This window comes from Megascapheus bottae, chromosome 30 (genome assembly GCF_031878675.1).
Source record: "Megascapheus bottae isolate mThoBot1 chromosome 30, mThoBot2.hap1, whole genome shotgun sequence".
NCBI classification, from domain to species: domain Eukaryota; kingdom Metazoa; phylum Chordata; class Mammalia; order Rodentia; family Geomyidae; genus Megascapheus; species Megascapheus bottae.
The window spans coordinates 6,495,849-6,519,045 of NC_143538.1; the positions used below are offsets into that span (position 1 = coordinate 6,495,849).

A 23,197-nucleotide genomic window follows, 5' to 3' on the forward strand; every position below is an offset into this window, starting at 1 on the left:
TCTTAACATTTTAGTCGCTTTACTTTTCATCTTTATACTAAAATACCTATGGCTATGTATCATGTTGGTGCATTCTGTTTACTCTTGCTTGTGAGTTTTATACTTTTCAACATATTTTCTCTCAGTACCTCTTTGTTTCTCTCTTAAACCTTGTTTCTTTGTCCCCCACCCCCACCCCCTTTTCCTGTTTGGAGGTAAGGGCCTAGAGGAGATTTTGAAGGTGTGGTTTGATAGCTGGTGAGAGCATCAGCTACTAAGTTGGAGGACCAAAAAGAAAAAAGATCTGAGGATTTTTTTTTTTCTTCCCCTGCTTGGGCTGGCTCCAGACCATAGTTTCTCAGATTTTATAACCTCTTGAGCTAGGATTTATAAGCTGTGAGCCATTGGTGCCAGTCTCAATGTTTTCTTCTTATTTGCTAGTGTGTCTTTATGTTTGAAAAACTCCATTTAGCATTTCTTTTAGGCCATATCTGTGGTGAGAAATTCTCACAGCTTTGTTTTTCTTGGAAAGTCTCCATCAGTCCATGTCCAAGAGAAATTTCTGAGAAAATTTAAAAATGTTTTCCTTCATGAGTGTTAAAATCTCATTTATCTCTCCTAGTCTGTAAGGTTTTTTCTGAAAAAAGTCTGTTGGCAGGCACATGTCATATATGTTATGTATTTTGTCTTCATGAATCCTGTCCTTAAGCTTTGAGAGTTTGACAACACTAAGTCTTGGTACTGAGCAACTTGAACCGCATTTGACTAGTGACTTCTAATGTTGTAGGTGAAGGTTTGTATACCTTTCTGGATTTGTAATGCTATGTCAGCATTCCTGTGGAATTTCTTCCCCCTTTCCCGCTCGTTTTTTGGGGGGGACTGAGCGGGGTCTCATTATATAGCCCAGGCTGGTTTTCATTTGGGTATGTAGCCCTTTCTGGCTTCAAACTTGTAATTCTTCATCTTTAACCTCTTGAGTCAAGAACAGCTTTAACCTCAGGGTCAAGAACAGTAAGAAGTGTCATGCTACCAAAGGGAGAAAGTCATTTTATCCTAAAGATGTGTACACTGGAGAAATCTGATTTGCCCTCTCCCTCCCACTTTCCTACTCCCCCTCACCCCTTCCCCTTTCCTCCCTTCTGTTCTTCTGTATGATAGCATTTGATTCCTTTCTTTTTCATTTGTATCTCCCTTACCAGTAAACTTAAAAAACAATTTTTGCATCATTAGTGTATATATGTATTTTTATGCTACCACTACATCAGAAAATATATATCTGTGTGTGCAAACGCACATACACACACCTTGTTATCTTTTGTTTAGAGTCATACTCATAGATAAGTTGCTGAATGTTTGTCAGAATCAGAAAATAACATGGAAACAATGCCATCATTAACTTCAAACTCTCAGTGTTTCACTGTCTTAGTGGTGTTTGTGGTGCTTTTTCCCCTCGAGGATTGACCTGGGGCTAGGTTTTTTTGGGTGGGAGAACAGTGGTCCTTGGCCTTGAGCCAACCCATTCATTTATTCAGATAGGGTCTTGAATTTATTTGCAAGTGATATAATTTCTTCTTCTTTCTTTTTCTTTGTTGGTGGTAGAGCTTGAACTCTGTGCCTGGGTGCTGTCCCCGAGCTCTTCAGCTCAAGGCTACAACCCTACCTCTTGACTTGAGCCACAGCTCCACTTCCCATTTTCTAGTGGTTCATTGGAGAAAAGAGTCTCACGTTCTTTAGCACTTGGGCTGGCTTTGAACCACGATCCTTATATCTAGCCTCCTGAGTAGCTAGGATTACAGGTGTGAGCCACTGGGCCCAGTGGCTCCTTTCACATCTGTTGGGATGATTGTGACTTATTTTGGTTCCTGGTAGAGCTTGAACCCAGGATCTCATGCTCCCACTATGCTTTTTCTTGCTCACAGTTGGCATTCTAGCACTCAAGCCCTGTCTTCAGCTTGATTTTTTTGCTGGTTAAATTGGATATGGAGTCCTGCAAACTTCTGACTGGTTTTGAGCAATGACCCTCAAGCTCTCTGAGTACCTTCATCCTGAACCACTGGTGTCCCGCTCCTATTGCAGTTTTGAGTGCCTGCCAGTGTGCACCTGGGCATCTTTCTAAGGCTTGCCTTTTTCTCACTACCCCACAGAGAGCTACTTTGTCTTTTCCCTATCATTTTGCTCTGTGTTTTATGCTAAACTTAACTTTCCTAAATCAGGTTCTTTTTCTTTTGCAAATCAGACAGTTGAATATTACTAGATTTCATCTGGTTTTGAGTACTGTTAACTGTTGCCTTCCCTTGCTTTTGCTCGTCCCACTGCCCTTCCCTGAACTAGGAACCTTGGCTCAGTGCTGGCGGAGACCTAAGAAGATGCTGTATATCTCTAATCTGCCACCATTGAATTTTATACTTTCTCACGTTTATTTCCTTTCCTTCTGCTTTTGTATTTAGGACTCTTAAGCATTCCTTTTACAATGGATAGAGTCCTGAATTTCATCAGCTTTTGCTTCTCTGATAGTTTATTTCTTCTTTATACCTGGAGAGTAACTTTGATATGTATAATATTGTTGACTGGCAGGATTGTTTTTGTTCTTTTGTCTTTCAGAACTTCTTAGAACTCTAAATATTTCATCCAATCCCATTCTGGCCTTTCAGTGATTCTGAATAGGCTGTGCTTAGTCTAATGAGAATTTCCTGTATGATTGGAAACCTTTTTCTCTTCCTACTTTTAGAATTGTCCCATTGTCTGACAGCTTTCTTATGCCTTAGTATATGATCTTTTTGAGTTGAATATAATTAGGTTCTTTGAATTTTATTTGACTGGGTGTCTGTCCTGTGGTCTGAGAAGTTTTCAATTATCAACTTTGTATGCCGTTCTCCCTCTTGTCTTGAGAGATTCTATAATGTAACTATTTGTCTTGTAATTACTATTGAATTTCTCATTCTTAGATCTTTTTTTTTTCTGATTGCTTAATTGAAAACATTCAAGTTCAGGACATCTTTTCTTCTGTTGCCTCTAGTGTCTTGTCATTCCTGGTTATAGTTTCTAATTTTATTTAAATTATTTATACACAGTTTTAATTAGGCTATCTCTGTTAAACTTCTCATTTGTATCATGACTTTTTCCCCCTGATCCCCTTAAATTGTTTGTCGCTTCCTGAGATCATTAATTTCTTAGTCTTTTTTTCTTTGTTTTTGCCAGTCCTGGGCTTGAGCCCAGGGCCTGAACACTGTCCTTGGGATTTCTCATGGCTAGAGCTCTACCATTTGAGCCACAGCACCGTATCTGGCCTTTTCCCTATGTATGTGGTACCAAGGAATCGAACCTGGGTCCTCTTGCATGCTAAGGCAAGCACTCTACCACTAGGCCAAACTCCTGGCCTTGTCAAGTCTTTTTTTAAGTGACCGTTTCTAAATTTCTTTCTCTTTGGGGCTTGTTACAGAGAATAATTATGTTCATGTTCCTTTGGTATCATGTTTCCTAGGCTTTTCATGTTTCTTAGACTCCTGCGTTGCTATCTGTGCTATTACACTAGGCGTGTAATAGTTGTACTTTAATGTTTTTTTTTTTTTTTTTAATTTCTCTGACTTTTGGTGAATGGGTATTGTTAGGTATATAGAGTGCTGATTTTGATTCTCCACTACTGTCTGCAGTTTCTTCATATGTAATCCCCTTCCGGGATGCCTGCAGTTGTTTCAGACTTCTAGGCTGAGCATATTTGTGGGGGTGGTGGTATGAACTGTGTTGTTGGTGATGAGGTGTGTGTGTGTGTTGCCGCTTGACCAGGTGGGGTAGGCTCTCTGAGAGGGTGGTGAGACCTTGGCTGGCTGAGAAGTCTGATGTAGACATATAGGGACCTAGGAGGCCACCAGCAATGTGTTCGCTTTCTTTCAGTGCAAGTCCACTAGGTCCCAGAATTGTGTGGCAAAGCATGGGTTTGGGAGCTGGAAATTCAGCCTTTCTGCTGGTCCCAGGATCTGAGCAACTGAGGCTGTGCTGTAGTCATGCCTATGTGTCATGTGTTGGAATGATCACAGTCTTAAAGTGGAGGTCTCCATGGGTACTTTCCTCCAGGGCAGGACATGCTCTAGCAGTGTTTTCAAGGTGGCACCAGATAGTAACAGCATATAATTGGGGATGGCAGAAGGGAACACCATGGCTCCTGTGGAGTCCTAGCCGTTCAGAATTGTTGAGTCTGTGATGGTTGTACACGTTGGCTGCGGACATTGGGCACCATTGTGCATCTCCAGCTTACCTTTTCTTGAATCAGGAGAAGTCCTTCTTGGCTTCTTTGCAGATCTGAGAGGGACAGACACTGTTAGACAGGTAATATGTCTCTCTCTTCTCTATGTTGCTATCTTGGGTTTTCCTACTCCACAGGAGTGACTCCACTTTCTAACATACATCCCAGGTTACTTCAGTTGGAATATAGTTGGCTTTCTCTCTCTCCCTCCTTTCTTCTTTTTCCCCTCCACTCCCATCTTCCTTACTCCCACGTTTAAAAAATAGTTGCATGAATATATGTTTATTCATATTTGTGGCCTGTTTAATGATTTAAGGCAAAACCATATAATTCCCTCATACATTTAAAAATTTTTAAAGTTTCCCTGGATTTCTCCTGCCTTGACTGCCAGGGATTCGAGGTATGAACTACCACAAAGGGTTAGCCTGTAGCATCCTTCTGTTGTAGTAAACTTACCTGGTTTTGGTATTGAAATAATTCTGACCTTTTCAAATGCTTTTGCAACCATTTTCTGCTAAAATTTGAAGGGTTATTGTTGATACTTCAAATGTTAGATAGGATTCTGTTTCTCAATGAAGACATCTGGTGTTGGTTTGGCGATTTGTTGAGAGATTTTGGATTACTGATTCAATTTTTGAGTTATAAATCCATTTACGTTTTTTATTTTATGATTCATCCCTTTTGTTTGTACTAATATTGGGGCTTTAACAATAAGGCCTCAAGCTCTTACTCAAGTTTTGTTGCTCACAGTTGGTGCTCTAACAGTTGAGCCATACCTCCAACCTGACACTTTTGCTGGTTAATAAATATGGAGTCTTAGCCAGGCGCAGTGTAATCCTAGTTACTCAACAGCCAAACATCTGAGGATCGCAGTTCAAAGCCAGCCTGGTCACTAAAGCTTGTGAGACTCTTATCTCCAATTAACCACTAGAAAACAGGAAGTGGTGCTGTGGCTCAAGGGATAGGGCAGTAGCAGTAGCCTTAAGCTGAAGAGCTCAGGGACAGTGCCCAGGTCTGTTGTTCAAGCCCCATGATCTACTAAATAAATAAATAAATAAGTAAAACATGGAGTCTCACCGCCTTTTCTGCTCAGGCTGGTTTCAAGTTGTGAGCCTCCAGGTTTTAGGCTCCTGAGTAGCTAAGATTACAGCTGTGAGCCCGTGCTGCCCAGCTCATCTTAGTAATTCAGCTGTGGTCCATCTCATTTCTGCCTTCCTAGTAGGTGAGATGATAGGTATGGGCTCATTTTTTACTTTATATTTTATCCACTCTTTATGTGTTTCATCTCATAATTTTCTTTCTATTATTGCAGTTTGTAGCTTTAATTCATACTCTTTGCTTTGCCCACTGTTACATCTTCACTTTGTGACAATTGTTAATTGGTTTCTTAGTGCTTTTATTTATTACTTTGTCGGATTTTAGTGCATTTTTAAGATCTCCTGTGGTGGTAGCAACTCTTGGTTTCTGGTTGCCGAGGCTTACTATTTATATGGATACAATATTCTAGTATTTATTTCTTGAAAGGAGTAAATTAAGTCTTATATATAGTTACCCTCTTTATCAGTTTATCAGTGTTTGCAGTAAGTTCTGGACTCTTCTTAACTGATACTGAGAATTTTTCCTCCTTTCACTTCCACTTGTGCAAGTTATTCCGTGTGCCAGTAGACTTGCTTTCTAGAAAGTTGCAATATGGTAGTAGCATTTTCCTCCCAACACAAGATGAAACTAATTTAAAGATTGCCATCAAGTTGTTCCAACAAGAGAAATTAGATAAATGAATGAAAAAATAATTCTTTTAGATGGAAAAATATTTTCAAGTGTCCTGATTCACATTCAGTATTCTCATTGGAAGGTCTCACTTGATCTTTGTTATTGATTAAATGAAAAGGCATATATATTTAACAAATTACTGCAGATAAGGAACTTTGTTTTTTGATTTGTAAGCAAAGTTGGTAGAATATGAGTAACCTACAAATAGTAAACTATACCTCTTTGTAAAGTTTTGCTTATGAATGGCTAGTAAATTGCATCGAAAGGATTCTGTCAAGAGAAAGCCAAAAATAAATTATTTCCTTCCTTTGCACTACTTTCTTCTTTCCTTCCTTCCTTTCTTCTCTGTAGTAATACTTGAACTTAAGGTCTACATTTTATTGCATTTATCTACTGTGAAGAAAGACTGAAGAGGCCAGAGAAGGGCAGGGCAGAAACAATATTGATGTGTAAAGGATGGTAATTTTTATTTAATTTCATTTTTCAGTGAAGTGCCAGGAGGTATATTTTAGTCTGTCCAGGCTGTCAGGATGTTAAAATAGCTGTTGCAGTGTACAAATAGCTATGTCATCTCAATAAACATTTTAGACGTGAAAATTGAATTTCATATGTATATAATTTTTGTTTTGCAAAACATGTCATTTTTCATCCATTTAAGAATGTAATATATTCTAAGCTTGTGAGCTATTAAATAAACAACAGGTGGTGTGAGCTGTGATTTGGTCACCAGTTAACTGTCGTTAACTGTAACGGCATTTTCCTGAAGGAGTCCTTAGTACTTTGCAGCCTTCCAGCTGGAATTTAAATTTCTTAAATTAGATGCACTGAGGAAACTTGGGTGTCATTAGAGTAAGGCAAAAGTCATGTTTACTGTGGTTTCTTCTACCCATGTAATGGAAGTTCTGGTAGGATGACCTTTTAGTCACTTACTAGTGAAGGTGTTATTTGTAACCTGGGGTCAGATGAGCATAATAATCTGAGGTGGTTGTTCTAATATATCCCTGTAGCAGTATTTAACATTCAAGCTTCAAAGTCAAACCTAGCTTGAATTCTTTTCATTAAATATGTGACTTATTAGGTAATAGTTTTGAATATCAGCAGAATGCAGGTTAATACAGCCATCTCTTAGCAGCTAACACTTAAATGGGGGTTAATATAGGCCAGGCAATCATCTGAGCACTTTATATTTAGTGACACATTTGATCCTCATAACTATGAGTGTGTATCTTCATATATACCACCACTAATGATAAGGAAACCAAGACACAAAGGTTTCTTGTTGAAGATCATAGAAGTGGCAGGGCTAACAGATGAATTTGGGTGGGGTGGCCGGCGAGTAAAGTTCTGTTAAGATTTACTGCCTTCTAGAATGCGGCTGTCTGTGAAGGGCTTACCACACATAGATTTTTCAAAACATTAGACTTAACATTGCCCCAGGAAAGTCCTATGTGGTATAAGACAACATACATGATGTATGAGAAGTTTTGTGCTTCAGTTACAGACTATTGGATTTCTTTTTTCTCATACAACTTTTCCTGACTACTAAGAACAGCTCAGTATGAGTCTCCTACCTGTAATTCCTGCTGTTCAGGAGATAGAGATTAGTAGTAATTAAATACCAGTCTAGGAAAAATAGGGAGAGGCAAATAGCTTACAGAGGTTCCATCCCACCTAGTCGATTCTGTGTTTCAGGGCTCATAACCCTAACCGCTGGAAGGCATGTGTAGGAGGAATGTGTTTCAAGGCTGACCTTAGACAAGTGGGCAAGACCTTATCCAAAATATAATAAAGCAAAAAGGGCTGGAGTCATGGTTCATTGTAGGACACCTGCTAGCAGTCATCAGGCCCTGAGCTCAAACCCTAGTAACCCCTCTCTCTCCAGTTTTTGTTTTTGTTTTCTTTTCAAAATCATGATCTGTAAAAACAATATAATGTCAGTGAATTAAAATAGGAACAAGTCAGAATATTCCTGAACGGTTCCTAGTTGATTTCTTCCTTTGTGTGATACTGGGTACAAGATTTGCCCACAGGGTGTGGTGAGACATGCCTGCAATCCTGCCATGCTAGGGGGTTGGGTTCTGGGGTGGAAAATTGGAAGTTCAAAGCCAGTCTCTGCTACATAAGGGAGACCTTCCTTGCTTCTAACAACACCAAAAAGATATGATTCCTTCCTCTCGGTCTCCCCATTGATTGTCCATCTGACCATCAGACAAAATTAACCTGTGTTAAGTTTCTTACCCAGCCATTCAACAAATGGTGATTTTCAGCAATGGGGCTGATGCTCAGAGCACTCAGGAACACACAGTGCAAATCTTCTACTTAACAATTTCGTTCTATGTTCAGTGATCCATTACCTTTACTCAGTAAATTGAGAAGCAAATCTTGAGTAATTGGTTTTTTGGCGAGGGGGAGGGGCAGTCCTGGGGCTTTAACTCAGGGTTTGGGTACTGTTTTTTGACACTTTGCTCAAGGCTAGCACTCTGCCATTTGAACCATAAGCCATTTCTGGCTTTTTCTGTGTATGTGATACCAAGGAATCAAACCCAGGGCTTTGTGCATGCTAGGCAAGCACTCTACCAGTAGGCCAGTCTCCCAGCCCTTCAGTAATATTTTAAGTAATTCCCCCATTATTGAACACAGAATTTCCCCAGATTCCATAGAAATATTTTCATAAAATTGTCTATTTTCCTCAAGTGAGATTTCTCATTCATATTTTTGCTATGTTCATAATTTTCCTCCAGAAATATGTCTATTTTACTAGACAAATGTACTATATAGTTTGAGAGCTTAGCACAAATATTAAATTCTTTACTGGAGAATAACAATACATCCTTTTAACTTGTACTCTATATTTCTTTTTTTTTTTAACGTCACTTATACATTTTGCATGTATTTATGTCAGGAACAGATTTTTTTCCTCAAATGTGATTTTCTTGTTTTATAGCTACTTACAAGTAAAATATTTCAAGTCACATTTGTACAATTTCTGAGATTTGTGGTTCTTTTCTTTGCTGTCTGCATGCCATTTGTTGTAAATTACCATGGAATGTTTGTAAATGTAAGCACTAGAATAAATTGAATGTGTTTGAATTGTCACCCTTTGTTAGCTACCTTGCTGGTCTAAGAGTTCTACATTTCAGATAAAATAAGACTTACCCATGTCCCTTGCTTACCCTTTTGCCATCTTCTGGCACATCTCAGGAATAGCAAGCTGTGAATCTCTATAGAGATAGTTTATGTAGTCTAGTAGTATTCTTGGAACAGCTTAGTGATAATACATTAATCTACACACTTATTTTTACAAAGAAAGGGGTATATTAGATTTCGCGTTCATGGGGCTTGAAATATTTTAGTAGTCCTGCCATTTGGATTTATCAAAGAAAAGCAAAAGGCTCAAGATTGTACATTTGGGATACAGTATCAACTTTAGGTAATTCATTTGTAGGGTTACTTTTAAAGTTCTCATGGTTGGTAGTTGGAAATGTGTTCATTCTAAGTAGAAACATATTAATTGCAAATCAACTGTTTACAACTATTGAGATACAGGGGGGCTTAATACTGGGGTGTGCAGCAGGGGTAAAGCACTTACGTAGGTAACATGCTCACGGCCGTGAAAGGGGTGGAGGAGAAAATTTGGATTTCATTCTTTAATTTTTAAGAAGTGTTTTAATATGTAAAGTGATGAAATAACGAAGCTTTGAGCTATAAATACTTACTTTCCAGCTGTTGCAATACCCAGTTCAAGCACATATACCACCAAATAAAGTGCCATTCCTTTTTTAACCAAAGCCCAGTATACAGAACAAGGCCTTTGATAAGCATGGGCGCTTTAGTCTTGGTTTCCTAGAAAATAACAAATGTTCCACAAGTCAGAGGTTGTTAGGGAATAGTGGTTTCATTTTTTTTTTCTTCACATCTCATCTTAATATTGTTAAGTCTGCTACCTCAGTGCGTGACTGGCTTTTGCCTTGCCGGGCTGTGCTTTGTTTCTGAGCTGTACTAGTGACCGTGCTTCTTGTTGGGTGTTTGGTGCAGGAAGCGAGCAGCTGCAAAGCATCTAATAGAGCGCTACTACCACCAGTTAACCGAGGGCTGCGGAAATGAGGCCTGCACGAACGAGTTCTGTGCTTCTTGTCCAACCTTCCTTCGTATGGATAACAATGCCGCAGCTATTAAAGCCTTGGAGCTTTATAAGATTAATGCAAAGCTCTGTGATCCTCATCCCTCCAAGAAAGGTGCGAGCTCAGCTTACCTGGAGAACTCAAAAGGTGCCCCAAACAACTCGGAGATAAAAATGAACAAGAAGGAAGGCAAACCTAGGGTTGATTTCAAAGGTAAGATACATGTTTTTAATTGAGCATGCTTGTTTGGAAACCATAGGAGAGACTTAAATATGAGAGATCTGTTGTTTTGCCTTATTGTGTGACCTCAGTGTCTCAGTGTTGTGGAAGCCCCTTTTGACTTTTAATAGGATCCTAGAAATGCTTTGAATTTGTGTCTTAACTACATTTTATTTTATTTTTATTTTATTTTTTTGCCAGTCCTAGGGCTTAAACTCAGAGCCTGAACACTATCCATGGGCTTTTCCTCAAGGCTGTGCTCTGCCACTTGAGCCATAGCACCACTTCCAGCTTTTCTCGGTATGTGGTACTGAGAAATCAAACCCGGGTCTTCATGCATGCTAGGCAAACACTCTGCCAGTAGACCAAACTCTTGGCCCCTTCATTACATTTTATATATCTAGTGTCTGCTGGTCAGAAGCTGTGTTATGTGTTGGTTGCCTCCTTAAATTACTTTTTCACAGATGGATTAAGATGCAGTGAATTTTTTTAGACAAGCTCACAAAACATAGATAAATCATATTACAGCTGGAATAAATGTGGGCATGAGCCCCGGATGCCTAGGACTTCATACTGAAAGAAGCAGAAAATCAAGATTCTTTACAGAGGATCCAGAAGTCTGGGATGTTGCTGTCCCTTAGACAGTATTAACTGCACCCAAAGCCAGATCATCATCTAACCAGTGGATGATTTAAGAGGCAAAAATATTTCATAATTGATCCATCTCTTTCGTGAAGGGAGTGACCAACTATTTTCATTACGTCATTTGACCAATATATTTAATGTCTAGAATTTCTTTGGGCTCTACTGGAGTTTAAGCCCAGGGATTTGTATTTGTTATCTTTGTACCCTACCATTTGAGCTATACCCCCAGGTCCTTTTTGCTTTAGCTTATTTTCTTTATTTTAAATGAGGTGCATTTTTGTTTATTCCCTTTTTGTTTAAGTGATGTGTTTGTTTTTGTAACTGGGATCAGAGTTACAAGCCATTCAAGGTGTATTGGTTATGAAATCTTACAGACTTGTTGAAGTAGCTCTAGTCATGGACTTGACCCCATGCCTAGCTTATTCTCCAGAATTTAAATACACAGAATAGAGTACTTGTTTTTCTCCTATAAAACAATGTCTTTCATTTCACTAGCTATAAGAAAGGGGAAAGCCTTTCTTGCCCAGATTGGTTTTGAACCTTGATCTTCACATCTTAGCATCTTGAGTAGCTAGGATTATAGGCATAACTGACAAGTCTTAGCATTTTGAAAAGAGAACAAGAGTCAAAAACCTTTCAGAATAATAGTATTTCTTCTCTGTCTACACAGTAAGGTTGTAAGAGTATTGTTTGACATTGGGTATAATGCATTGGTTTATTTTTTACCATTAGTACAATATACTAACATATAATTTGGATATGAAAGGAGTTTAACTGTAATATATTTTATATTGTTCTGATACAACATACTAATAATACCTACTTGGAATACAAAGGGAATTGGAACTGTAATACATCATTATGTATTACTATGAGATTATTATGTATTGATCAAAGAATGTAAAAGTTGGTATTAGTTCACTGAAGAAAAGGAATAGGTAAGAATAATTCCATTGGTGAATCTAGGTACATTTTTTGCTTCAAGAATTCTGATTCATAGCCAGGCACTGGTAGCTCACTCCTGTAATCCTCACTCAGGAGGCCGAGATCTGTTGGGGGGCGAGGAGGTGAGATTCTTTATCTCTAGTTAACCACCAGAAAACTGGAAGTGGTAATGTTGTTTCAAGTGATAGAGTGCTAACCTTAAACAAAAGAGCTCAGGAACAGTGGCCACTCCTGGAGTTCAATCCCCATGACTGACAAAAATTAAAAAATAATTCAAACTTGTGATTTTAGCTATTTTATCTTATAGTATTTAGCTATTTTACTTTTTAGTCGACCTTAACAACAAAGTAAACATGCATGTATTATGGCAATGAATGGTCTCTTTTTCTCTTTTGACCTTTTTAGATGTGAGTTACCTAACTGAAGAGCTGGTATATGAAATTCTTGAATTATGTAGAGAAAGAGAGGATTATTCCCCTTTAATTCGTGTCATTGGAAGAGTTTTTTCGAGTGCTGAGGCATTGGTACAGAGTTTTCGCAAAATCAAACAACATACCAAGGAAGAACTAAAGTCTCTTCAAGAGAAGGATGAAGACAAAGATGAAGATGAAAAGGAAAAGGCTGCCTGTTCTGCTGCCGCCATGGAAGAAGACTCAGAAGCGTCTTCCTCCAGGGTAGGCGACAGCTCACAGGGAGACAACAATGTACAGAAGTTAGGCTCTGAGGATGTGTCTGTGGATATCGATTCAATCAGAAGGGTCTACACAAGATTGCTCTCAAATGAAAAAATTGAAACTGCCTTTCTCAACGCACTTGTGTATTTGTCACCTAATGTGGAATGTGATTTGACATATCATAACGTATACTCCCGAGATCCCAATTATCTGAATTTGTTCATTATTGTGATGGAGAATAGAAATCTCCACAGTCCTGAGTATCTGGAAATGGCCTTGCCATTATTTTGCAAAGCTATGAGCAAGTTACCTCTTGCAGCCCAAGGCAAACTGATTAGACTGTGGTCAAAATACAGTGCAGACCAGATTCGGAGAATGATGGAAACGTTTCAGCAACTTATTACTTACAAAGTCATAAGCAATGAATTTAACAGCCGAAATCTAGTGAATGATGATGATGCCATTGTTGCTGCTTCAAAGTGCTTGAAAATGGTTTACTATGCAAATGTAGTGGGAGGGGAAGTGGACACAAACCACAATGAAGAAGATGATGAAGAGCCCATCCCTGAGTCCAGCGAGTTGACCCTTCAAGAGCTTCTGGGAGAGGAAAGGAGAAATAAGAAAGGTCCTCGAGTGGACCCACTAGAAACTGAACTGGGTGTTAAAACTCTGGATTGCCGGAAACCACTCATCTCTTTTGAAGAGTTCATTAATGAACCACTGAATGATGTTCTAGAAATGGATAAAGATTACACTTTTTTCAAAGTGGAAACAGAGAACAAATTCTCTTTTATGACATGTCCCTTTATATTGAATGCTGTCACAAAAAATTTGGGACTGTACTATGACAATAGAATTCGCATGTACAGTGAACGAAGAATCACTGTTCTCTACAGCCTAGTCCAAGGACAGCAGTTGAATCCGTATTTGAGACTTAAAGTCAGACGTGACCACATCATAGATGATGCACTTGTCCGGGTAAGTTTGGCTGCTGTTTAACAGTAGTACTAAATTAAAAGCCTGACCTGAATCAGTGAATGCACAATGAGTATTTCTAACAAACATCACACTTTCATTGTATGTCACTGGGAAACAGTGATAATCTTTATCTTAATCTAATGATGACCGTATCTTGAGAAACAGTCCGTTTTCTGAGTCTTGAAAACTAGCTCTAAAAGTTTCTCCAGAAGAGAACAGTGTTAGGAAGGATTCGAGTAAGGACAATGTAGCAACACCTACCTGATAGTAATGGGGGGATAGTTACTAATAATGACACAGTAAGAATACGGAAGCTGTCCCGCAAATTCTGTCATCTACAATTTTGAACTAGAGGAGATAAGCAGGGCAGTTGGTGCATGTTGTCAGGAAGACTTTGAAGTCCTCTTGAGAAATTTTTCCTGTTTTTGTGTTGTTCCTTAGAAAAAAGTACGTGAATAATAATGAGTTGAAAGCTCCGGTTCCATTTGTTTGGAGATGATCCTAATGTTGGACTGGTTGGGTATATCTTTTAAAGATAAATAATCACCATTCATCTTGAACACCTCTCCCAAAGATACTGTGCATGTAAATTTTTTAAATTTGCTTTTTAAAGCCATAGAGTTTAGATAGGATGGAAGAAGACAGTTGCCATCTGTAAGGTGTCTTTAATTGCTTTCACAATTTCTAAATGGTAAAAGGTTCTGATGTCGAGACTTTGAAATGGAAAAGATTTCTGATGGGAGTCTAGAGATCTGTACTTGTGTTTATATCCCCAGATATTCTGGTAAGACTAGGCTGCTGACCAGTATTTGGGAAGATGACTGCAGTTTGTGCACAGAGAGCACAAGCAAGCTTGTGAGGGTTTTAAGGAGGATAATGAGGAAACGTCTGAGAAAACAGCAGTTATTCTAAGAATATGGGGTTTAATGGCACTGGTATCATCTGTCACATCCAGAGACATTAAGCTGGGAAAATAGTGAGAAGTTAAATAACTAGCATGCTTAGGATAGGATTTATGGTGGTAAGAGACTTTGTTTTCTGCTTTACTAAGTGAATTCTAGGAGTTTGAGTAGCTACTTAAAAACAAATGGATTGGCTAAGAGTGCAACTGGATAGTCCCCATTAGTAAAATGAGGTTAGTAATAATTAGTTCAGAAGACTCACGAAACGGAGTGAGCTGCTATTTATAATTGTTTTATAAATTCCATATATTGTTCATATTGTTCCTAGAGCATGTCTATTTAATGATGGCAGGGTGGCTAGACTTCTACACAAGCCAAAAAAAAAAAAACCAAAAAACCTTTTAAGAATCAACAGAATAATAATAGTAGCAAACTTACAAATAAGCATGGATTTCTAGAAGTGAATCCATCTAAGCTCATCATGTTATGTCATGTTAATTCCATGTTATGATGCTTCTTATACATGCCATCAAAGCAAAGAGAAGTGAAATTAAGTATTTCTATTGACTATACAGAACCTATTGCATTAAATTCTTGTGGTACTCAGGATGAAGAGTACAGATTGATGGAAATGAACAGACATATAACATCTTATTTAAAGTGTAAATACGTTTGTTTTGTTATATGATATATTTTAGGTAAAGCTAATATTAGAACACACAACACCTGAATCTTAGGGAAAACCTCCACCAAATCTTTTAAAAAGGTTACAAATCCATGAGGATGGGGAAAGTAATAAGATGTATAGTCTAAATATCATACAATTTTTCTTTCATTTTGCAATTAATTACATATAAGTATGTCTGTCTTGGTGATAGAAATTTAAAAATAAACATTGATTTACCTACTTCATCACCTAAGTAATTGAGAAGTGAAAAGAAAAAGAGAGAAATGGGTTATGTAGCAATACAGGAGGTTGCCAAGGTACCAAATTTGAGCTGAGATAGTCATTACATGTTCTTTAGCATGAGACAAGTAATTAGAATCCCCATGTCCCCCCTACCCTGAAGGTTATTTTTATTTGACTATCAAATCTGGGAACTAGATTACAAGATTTTATGTCCTTTCTGAGCATAAAGTTGTGACCCTATTGTTCAAAGAACATGGTTGCTCTAAAAGAAAATATGTTTCTTAGTATATGCCTAAACATGAATCTGTAAATGTTAGGAACCACTGTCGAACAACAGATGTTCTTTAAAGCTGAAGCTAAAAACCACAATGGCTAAAACTGTGGAACCCCAAAGCTGAAGATAACCTGGAAGTCATTTTAGCCAATCATTCCCTAGCAATACTTCCATAGCTTCCTAGAATGTAATTTACACATCTCACTGAAACAAAACTTGGTAAAAAGAACTTACTGTTTTGTGCAGTCTGATTTTTTTCCCCCGTTGCTGCTGGCAAACTTTTTAATGTACTAGACCATCCAGCTGGCATGGCAGTTGGCATTTCAAGGATCAATGGATACAGGGCAACATGACTTGATTCATGAATTTATGAGATTATTATTGTTATGTAGATAAATTATTGTACACTTATTATTATACACTTACTCTAATGATGTTTGTGTGGACTTGAGCTATTTGTAAAATGACATTTGAATGATTAGATAAACATCCTTAATTACTGTTTTCATCTTGAAGAGTAGTTTTTTTTTTAATTAGCCAGCAGATGTTGGAAGCATTTTAGAAAATGGGTAATTGGGCATTGTTATCAAATTCTAAATTTATAAAATAAGAAATTACAGTGTAAACACATCATATTGAAATCCAATGTTGCTGATTAATCTTATAATTAACTAAAGTTAATCTACATTGTTCTGTGGATTCAAATGTATTTGGTGAAAGATTCATATCTGAGGAAATGGTAAACAATAGTATTTGTTACGTGATAGTTGAAAAGAATAAGGACATTAAGGCAGGGTATGTTTCATTCTCAGGAAAATATGGATATAAACTATTATGGATATAATAACAAATCCATATAAAATATGGATATAAACTGTTAATTTATTAATCCATTAATAGTGATAACTACTAAATGCTATTGAGAAAGACTCTGAACTCCTTTCTCACTTATCCTATCTATTTTTCTACTCTAGTAAACATAATAGACTACTGATTGGAAGTCAAGCTCCTGTATTCTACTGTTTTTGTCAAATGAGTTAGAGCAGTCAATAATAGGCCATCTTAGTGTCTTATCTATCTTGTCCTTTCATAAATAAGTAGAAGAAAATCTAGTTCTAATGTTCTACTCCATACTGATCTTAAAACAAATCACCACTAGAGTAACCATTTTTTATCCGGTTTCCTATTTTTGCATGTCTGTGAGAATAACAACAACAACGTTAACTAGCAGTTTTATCTTTTTTTATCTAGAAAAAAATCAGTGTCTTTGTTCCTTTTCATTTCTTCTTGTTTTTATTTTGCTTCAACTTACTTTTGTTTGTCCTCTGATACTGACATTCATTTTCTCTCTACACTTATCTTTGCAATTACTAGCTAGAGATGATTGCTATGGAGAACCCTGCAGACTTGAAGAAGCAGTTGTATGTGGAGTTTGAAGGAGAGCAAGGAGTTGACGAGGGTGGGGTTTCCAAAGAATTTTTTCAGCTGGTTGTGGAGGAAATCTTCAATCCAGATATTGGTAAATAATTTGTTTTATAATTATGGGATTCCACCATTTTGAATTAAGAATTTGTTTTATGCTAGTTTGTAAATGCTGCAAGCTCTCAAGAGCAGCAAAGGTTTTGGTGTGGATCATGTAGAATTGTATATAACTAGATTTTTTTTCCCTTTTGAAACTCATCTGTATTGGTCCTGTATGGCATCAAATTATCATTTTTTTGGTGTATTTAATTGGGACATCTTAGAACGCGATACTTACAAAATGAACAGATCTTTGTTGCTCTTTGTAGCCTAAAATGGTCACTCAGCTCATGGAGTTCTTTCTTGAAAGTAGATTGGTTGGAAAATGTCTGTTCAGAGAACAACTCACTGTGTATTAATTACACTCAGAGTTCAGAAGCACTGCCTCATATCAAATTAAGCTTATTTGCCATAAAATTTCTTACTGAGAGCATATGGCTCAATGTAGAGTATTTATGTGATACAGGCCCAGAGTGCACACCCAGTCACAGCAATAACAAGTAAAATAAAGAAATAAAATGATTAGGGGTGAAGGGAACCTCCAGAACACATTTCTCACTCCACATACAATATTTGTCTCCTGAAGTGTTTTATTTGAACACAGTTTGGGAAAGACATATTCCATATGTCAGTCTTCAGACTTCAGTCTTCAGAAAGTGAAAAATTGGGCCGGGTAGAAATGAGATGCTCTTTTCAATAGTCTATTTCACTTAATTATTCTGAGCTGGTTCAGAATTCAAATTCTGAAAAATAGTTACATTGTTTCGCACCCTATCTCATCAGGATTGCTTGCATTGAAAACTGAGAATAAAAAATTTAGGAAAGAAAAGGGGGACTCTTCTAAGATGTAAGGAGTCCTGACGTGAATAATGTACATTATCTTGTTAGACTTTGAGAGTTGAGCTGTTGAGCCTGGGGATTCTTACTGCCGCATGTGTGTTGAATTTACCTTTCTATTACTATTCTTACTTTCTATTACATTTTGGGTTCATGAAACAAATGTTGTTATGGTGAGACTACCTTTGCTGTATTCTTCAGTCATGTTTATTATTAAGCAAAACTGTATGTTCATTATAAGCCAGAGACTCACAAAACTTTTTTTGAAAGAGAGAAAATATATGCATGTTGTTTTCAGCTATTGAGTGGATAAAGTATGAACGCAAATTAACCATATATGGTACTTGAATTAATGAAAGCCTTTGTTTGCCTTCCTAGAATTCTTCCACAGTTGCTTATTACTTTGGCAACTTAAAATTATATATTAGTATTTCCCTCAATCAGGTACTATGTTTGGATATTGTTTTCATTTTTGTATACTTTTACTATATTTTAAGTTCTAGGTGTATATTCTTTCAAATTGACATTTGCACTGTTCATTATTCTGTCATAAAGCATAAAAGTAATATGTTTTTCTATAAAATTATTTCTTGTAGGTATGTTCACATATGATGAGTCTACAAAATTATTTTGGTTTAACCCATCCTCTTTTGAAACGGAGGGTCAGTTTACTCTGATTGGCATAGTACTGGGTCTGGCTATTTACAATAACTGTATACTGGATGTACATTTTCCCATGGTTGTCTACAGGAAGCTGATGGGGAAAAAAGGAACTTTCAGAGACTTGGGAGACTCTCACCCAGTAAGTTCTTTGTTTTTGTGTGTGTGTTTTTAATTCAGTCGCTTACATTTTATTTAAGGGAATTTCTACAAAATTATTTAGTTAAATTTTTGTTTGGGGTTCTTGTTGGTATTTATACACAGTAGATTAAGAATTATTTTAATCTGGCTTAACTACTTTGAACACTGAAAAACTCAAAGGACAGAAATTTTAGAATTTTTGCTGCCATCAATCACTTGATTCTGAGAGAAGTGTTTTTGAAACTGTTTGCTTTTTAATGGACTATCTGACTCTCAGCTGATCTCAGAGCTGCTTTGGTTATTTGAGAGCTATGGGGAATGAGTTTGGTTCCCACTCTCCCCCTGCCTAAAACAGTAGCCTAGCTAGAAGCACTGAGGAGGGTCTAGTGTTGAGCACGTGAAATGGGCTGCTGAGTACTGGTGTGAGGCTTCTGAGACTGCTGGGACACTGGTGGGAAATCATGACTGACTTCCGTTGTAATTATCAACTGTTAGCAGACAGAAGATGGTCTATGCTTACATTCTAAGAAGAATGAAATAAGTGTGCGTGTTGTGTTTTAGTGTTCCGTGGTACCTCACTTTTCCATTTTTGGTTATTAGGTTCTGTATCAGAGCTTAAAAGATTTACTGGAATATGAAGGGAATGTAGAAGATGATATGATGATCACTTTCCAAATATCACAGACAGATCTTTTTGGCAACCCAATGATGTATGATCTAAAGGAGAACGGTGATAAAATTCCAATTACAAATGAAAACAGGAAGGTAATAAAGTATTTTTTTTATCATTGCTATTTTAATCATTTCAAACATGCATGTTGTAGTCTTCAAAGAAATACCTTACATTGTTCAAACCAAGAACAATGATGTCAAGAACTCAAATCTATATAAATGTCAAAGCTGCAGTTTCTTGCATATAAAAATATTCTTGAATGTTTTCCCTTGAAAAAAAAATACTTGTTTTTTAATTTGCATACCATATTTTAAAAGTAGATCTTATGGTTGTGTTTCCTACAGGAATTTGTCAATCTGTATTCTGACTATATTCTCAATAAGTCAGTAGAAAAACAATTTAAGGCTTTTCGTAGAGGTTTTCATATGGTAACCAATGAATCTCCCTTAAAATACTTATTCAGACCAGAAGAAATTGAATTGCTTATATGTGGAAGCCGGGTAAGCAGATGTCTTCCAAAATAATCATGCATTGATTTACTGTTTGTGACGCTGTAGTGGAAGATGTTAAGACATATTTCCTTGAATTTGCAGAATCTAGACTTCCAGGCACTGGAAGAAACCACAGAATACGACGGTGGCTATAGCAGGGACGCCATTGTGATTAGGTGAGGCGCTTGATCCTTAAAAGGAAGAAAGTATGTGTGCTTATACTTCAGTTCTTGCTGTAGGTTGATTTCCCAGATAACCACCCACAATTTTAAGCTGTAAAATAGAACTGTATTTATGATGGTCTGTTTGTAGTCTTTTGATTTCATAAATGAATTACACTCATGCTATCTCTTGCATTTGAGTTATAAATTACTTGATACCCTGTTTACTTGTGTAGTGGTGCATTCCTTAACTTAATCCCCAGGGTAACAGGACAAGGACTGTATGTAGGTACTAAAATTTATTCCCAACACCATCTTCTCCCCCATTCCAGTGCCTTTTGTTAGTCTACTTGTCTGTTTTGTGCCGTCTAATCCTGAAAGATGCAAGCTTTCACCTTCTCTGCTGAGCTTGGGAAAAGGGACATTGGTGTCCTTTTGCCACCTGCTGGTAGGGTGAGCCGAGAAGGCATTCAAACAAGTCTTCCTGGAAAGTTATTGCTTTACAACTCCCTTAAATGCAAGGTTGAATGTTAACTCTCTCCAGCAACAAGTATTGTTCCATGTCCTTTGTTACAGACCTATTATAGGTTACACATTTTTTCATCTTGATTTGTAGGAGGTTACTGCAAGATGTTATTGCTCTTTCTGGCATTTGTCATTTCTCTCAACTGTTGTGAATGGATTTACTCTTGGAAACTACTGTATTGTGGTCACTTCACTTCCATAGGTGATTCATAAAGGGTTGAGATAGCGAATTTGGTGGTAAAAAGGCTCCACTTGTTGGTTGCATGTAGTATCAGAAATACTGACAATACTATTGATAGGACATTTAACAAAATTATGAAAGGAGTGTCAGCGTAATGCTTCCTTAAAGAGAAATATCTTGTATTCTTTATGGAGAAATATTCTTAGAAATTATTCATTTTTATAGCAACATAGTTTTATTGTGTGCTTGAAGAACATTTGTGGTTTCATATATGCTATTTGGGGTTTGTTCAGCTTAAGCTGTAGTTTGTATCACTTACCAAACATGGAGTGTTTTCAGCCATTCTTTCTTCAGATAATCTTTCATCTTCAGATAATCTTTCAGATCTTTTTTTTCCCAAGCCCATAATGATGAGAATTTGTGAGTCATTTGTTATTGTTCTACACATAGCTAACACTTGGTTCACTTTTTCAGTCTATTGTTTCTTTTGTTCAGATTTCTGACTTCTGTCATCTTCATTCTACATGTTTATAATTTCCATTTTGCTCTTTTCTGTTGTGACTTCCATTATTATTATTATTGCTGAGAGTGCCTATTGTTTCTGAAACAGTAGAACTTGTAATGGCTTGTCAGTTCATTTCAATGATGACAGCATTAAAGGCGTTGTCAGGATTCCAAGATCTTATAAGTCTGTGTTGGCGTCAGGTGATTTTCTTTCCTTCTTGTGATTTTTTTTTCCCCTTGTACATGGTATGACAGGTGTTGTTTGGATTGTATCCTGAACATTTTGCCTGATACACAAGAGACTCGGGGTCCTGGTTTTTGTTTTATTTTGTTTGTCATACCGTATGGATTGAAGTTCCAGTGACAGCTTATGTAAAAAACAATTAATTTTTCTATCGTGCTTTCATATGAATTTTGTCCCTTTACTGTCTGTGCTTTCATTCTCACCCCTTTTTTTTGGTTTAATTATGTTTTCAGGTAGGGTCTTATGCTTTTCCCAGAGCCACCTTCAGACCACGATCCACTTATTTGATGTGTCCCTCTTAGCAGGGATTATAGGCAACTATGCCTGTGCTTGGTTTGAGATGATGTCTATTTTTTGTTTTTCTTTCCTTGATTGGCCTCGAACTTCATTCTCCTGGACTTCTTAAGTAACTAGGATTACAGATGAGTGTCACAAACCAAGCCAAGTCTTCTATGTGGATTTAGTTGTACTTTTTAACTTTTCTTTCCTTGTTATATCTCTAGGCTCTTGGTAGAATTTTGTCAGTAGAATTTTGGTTGTATTATTTATCGCTTTGTCGCCTTATGTATGAGCATATCTGTTCGTTATCTCTGATTTTTTATAGGTAGATATTTAATGTTCTTTCATATCTGCTGTTGTACTTCCATTTTGGAATGTGACATGCATGTTTTTATTGTTTACTCCTTCTGATTAGTTTTCTCTTTTAGAAAACTTTGCTTCAAGACTTTTTTTTTTTGGTAGCACCTTTTTTTGGATTTTAAAACTTTTCATTTACTTACTATCAGTAGGTCTCACAGTCTCTGGCTGAGGTAAAACAATTCTTTAGGCATATGGCTCTTATGTGACACAGTGCCTTTTGATTATTTGGCTTCATCTTGTTTAAAGCATCTTTTCTAGCCATTTCCATCCATTGGTGACAGAAACCATGTTCAAGGGCCCTTGGCCAATTTTGGACCCATTCTGATTCCTGACCACGAATCTAAGATGTTCTTAATATTCTTTCTCTTTAGAGCAAGACAGGTTGTTGAGCTAGGAGGGGGTAGACATGATTTAAGTTGCTGCCAAGGAAGCTTCTCTTAACTTTCTAAATTATGTTTCAATCTGGTATTTTTAATGTATCACATAATTTAAGAAGAGAGAACTTTATTCAGTTGGTTTTGTTATGTTGGGATTGTGATCATACTTTATTCTCCAGTGCCTCTAGGGTTTCCTCCTGCCTGGGCTTTTGTATGTCTTCTAGGTGAATAGTATGTTTGCAGGAACCCCAAGGGGCAGAAAGGCAATTACAATGACAGAGAAGTGCCAAAAGATTAGTGAACACCAGGAAGGCTCATAAAGTTGGTGAAACGTGACATCACATTCATGGTGCCACAGAAATAAAAAATGCTAGCCTGTCTTGGTCATAAAAGTAGTAACTGGTGTTACTGACTAGTTGAGTGTGACATTCTCTGCTATGATTCTGGAAGGAATTTATCAGATAAATACTAAAATGCATTCATAACCATCTCAAAGTACTCCTGATTTGTGCCTAAAATCTTAAGTTTTTAGCTGTTGACTAATGTATATATTATTTTTATAGATGGCTAATTTAAACAAGCATGA

The 23,197-nt window shown here is 37.1% G+C and overlaps 1 protein-coding gene and 1 long non-coding RNA gene across 6 annotated transcripts in view; one reads left to right on the top strand and one right to left on the bottom strand.

The window, feature by feature from the left end:
• Ube3a (ubiquitin protein ligase E3A) overlaps positions 1-23,197 on the top strand; it is a 60,677-nt gene that overhangs the window by 34,249 nt on the left and 3,231 nt on the right. For all 5 annotated transcript variants that reach the window (XM_090321771.1, XM_090321773.1, XM_090321775.1 and 2 more), the window contains 7 exons: positions 10,025-10,323; positions 12,325-13,571; positions 17,032-17,176; positions 18,612-18,817; positions 19,417-19,581; positions 19,834-19,989; positions 20,083-20,156. In XM_090321771.1, the coding sequence (XP_090177897.1) occupies positions 10,025-10,323; positions 12,325-13,571; positions 17,032-17,176; positions 18,612-18,817; positions 19,417-19,581; positions 19,834-19,989; positions 20,083-20,156 (2,292 nt within the window). The remainder of the gene's footprint in view (positions 1-10,024; positions 10,324-12,324; positions 13,572-17,031; positions 17,177-18,611; positions 18,818-19,416; positions 19,582-19,833; positions 19,990-20,082; positions 20,157-23,197) is intronic.
• The window catches only part of LOC150044224 (uncharacterized), a 35,970-nt gene continuing 22,521 nt past the window's right edge, over positions 9,749-23,197 (bottom strand). Inside the window, exon 3 of the long non-coding RNA XR_016533216.1 lies at positions 9,749-9,832. This is a non-coding gene — a long non-coding RNA (uncharacterized LOC150044224). The remainder of the gene's footprint in view (positions 9,833-23,197) is intronic.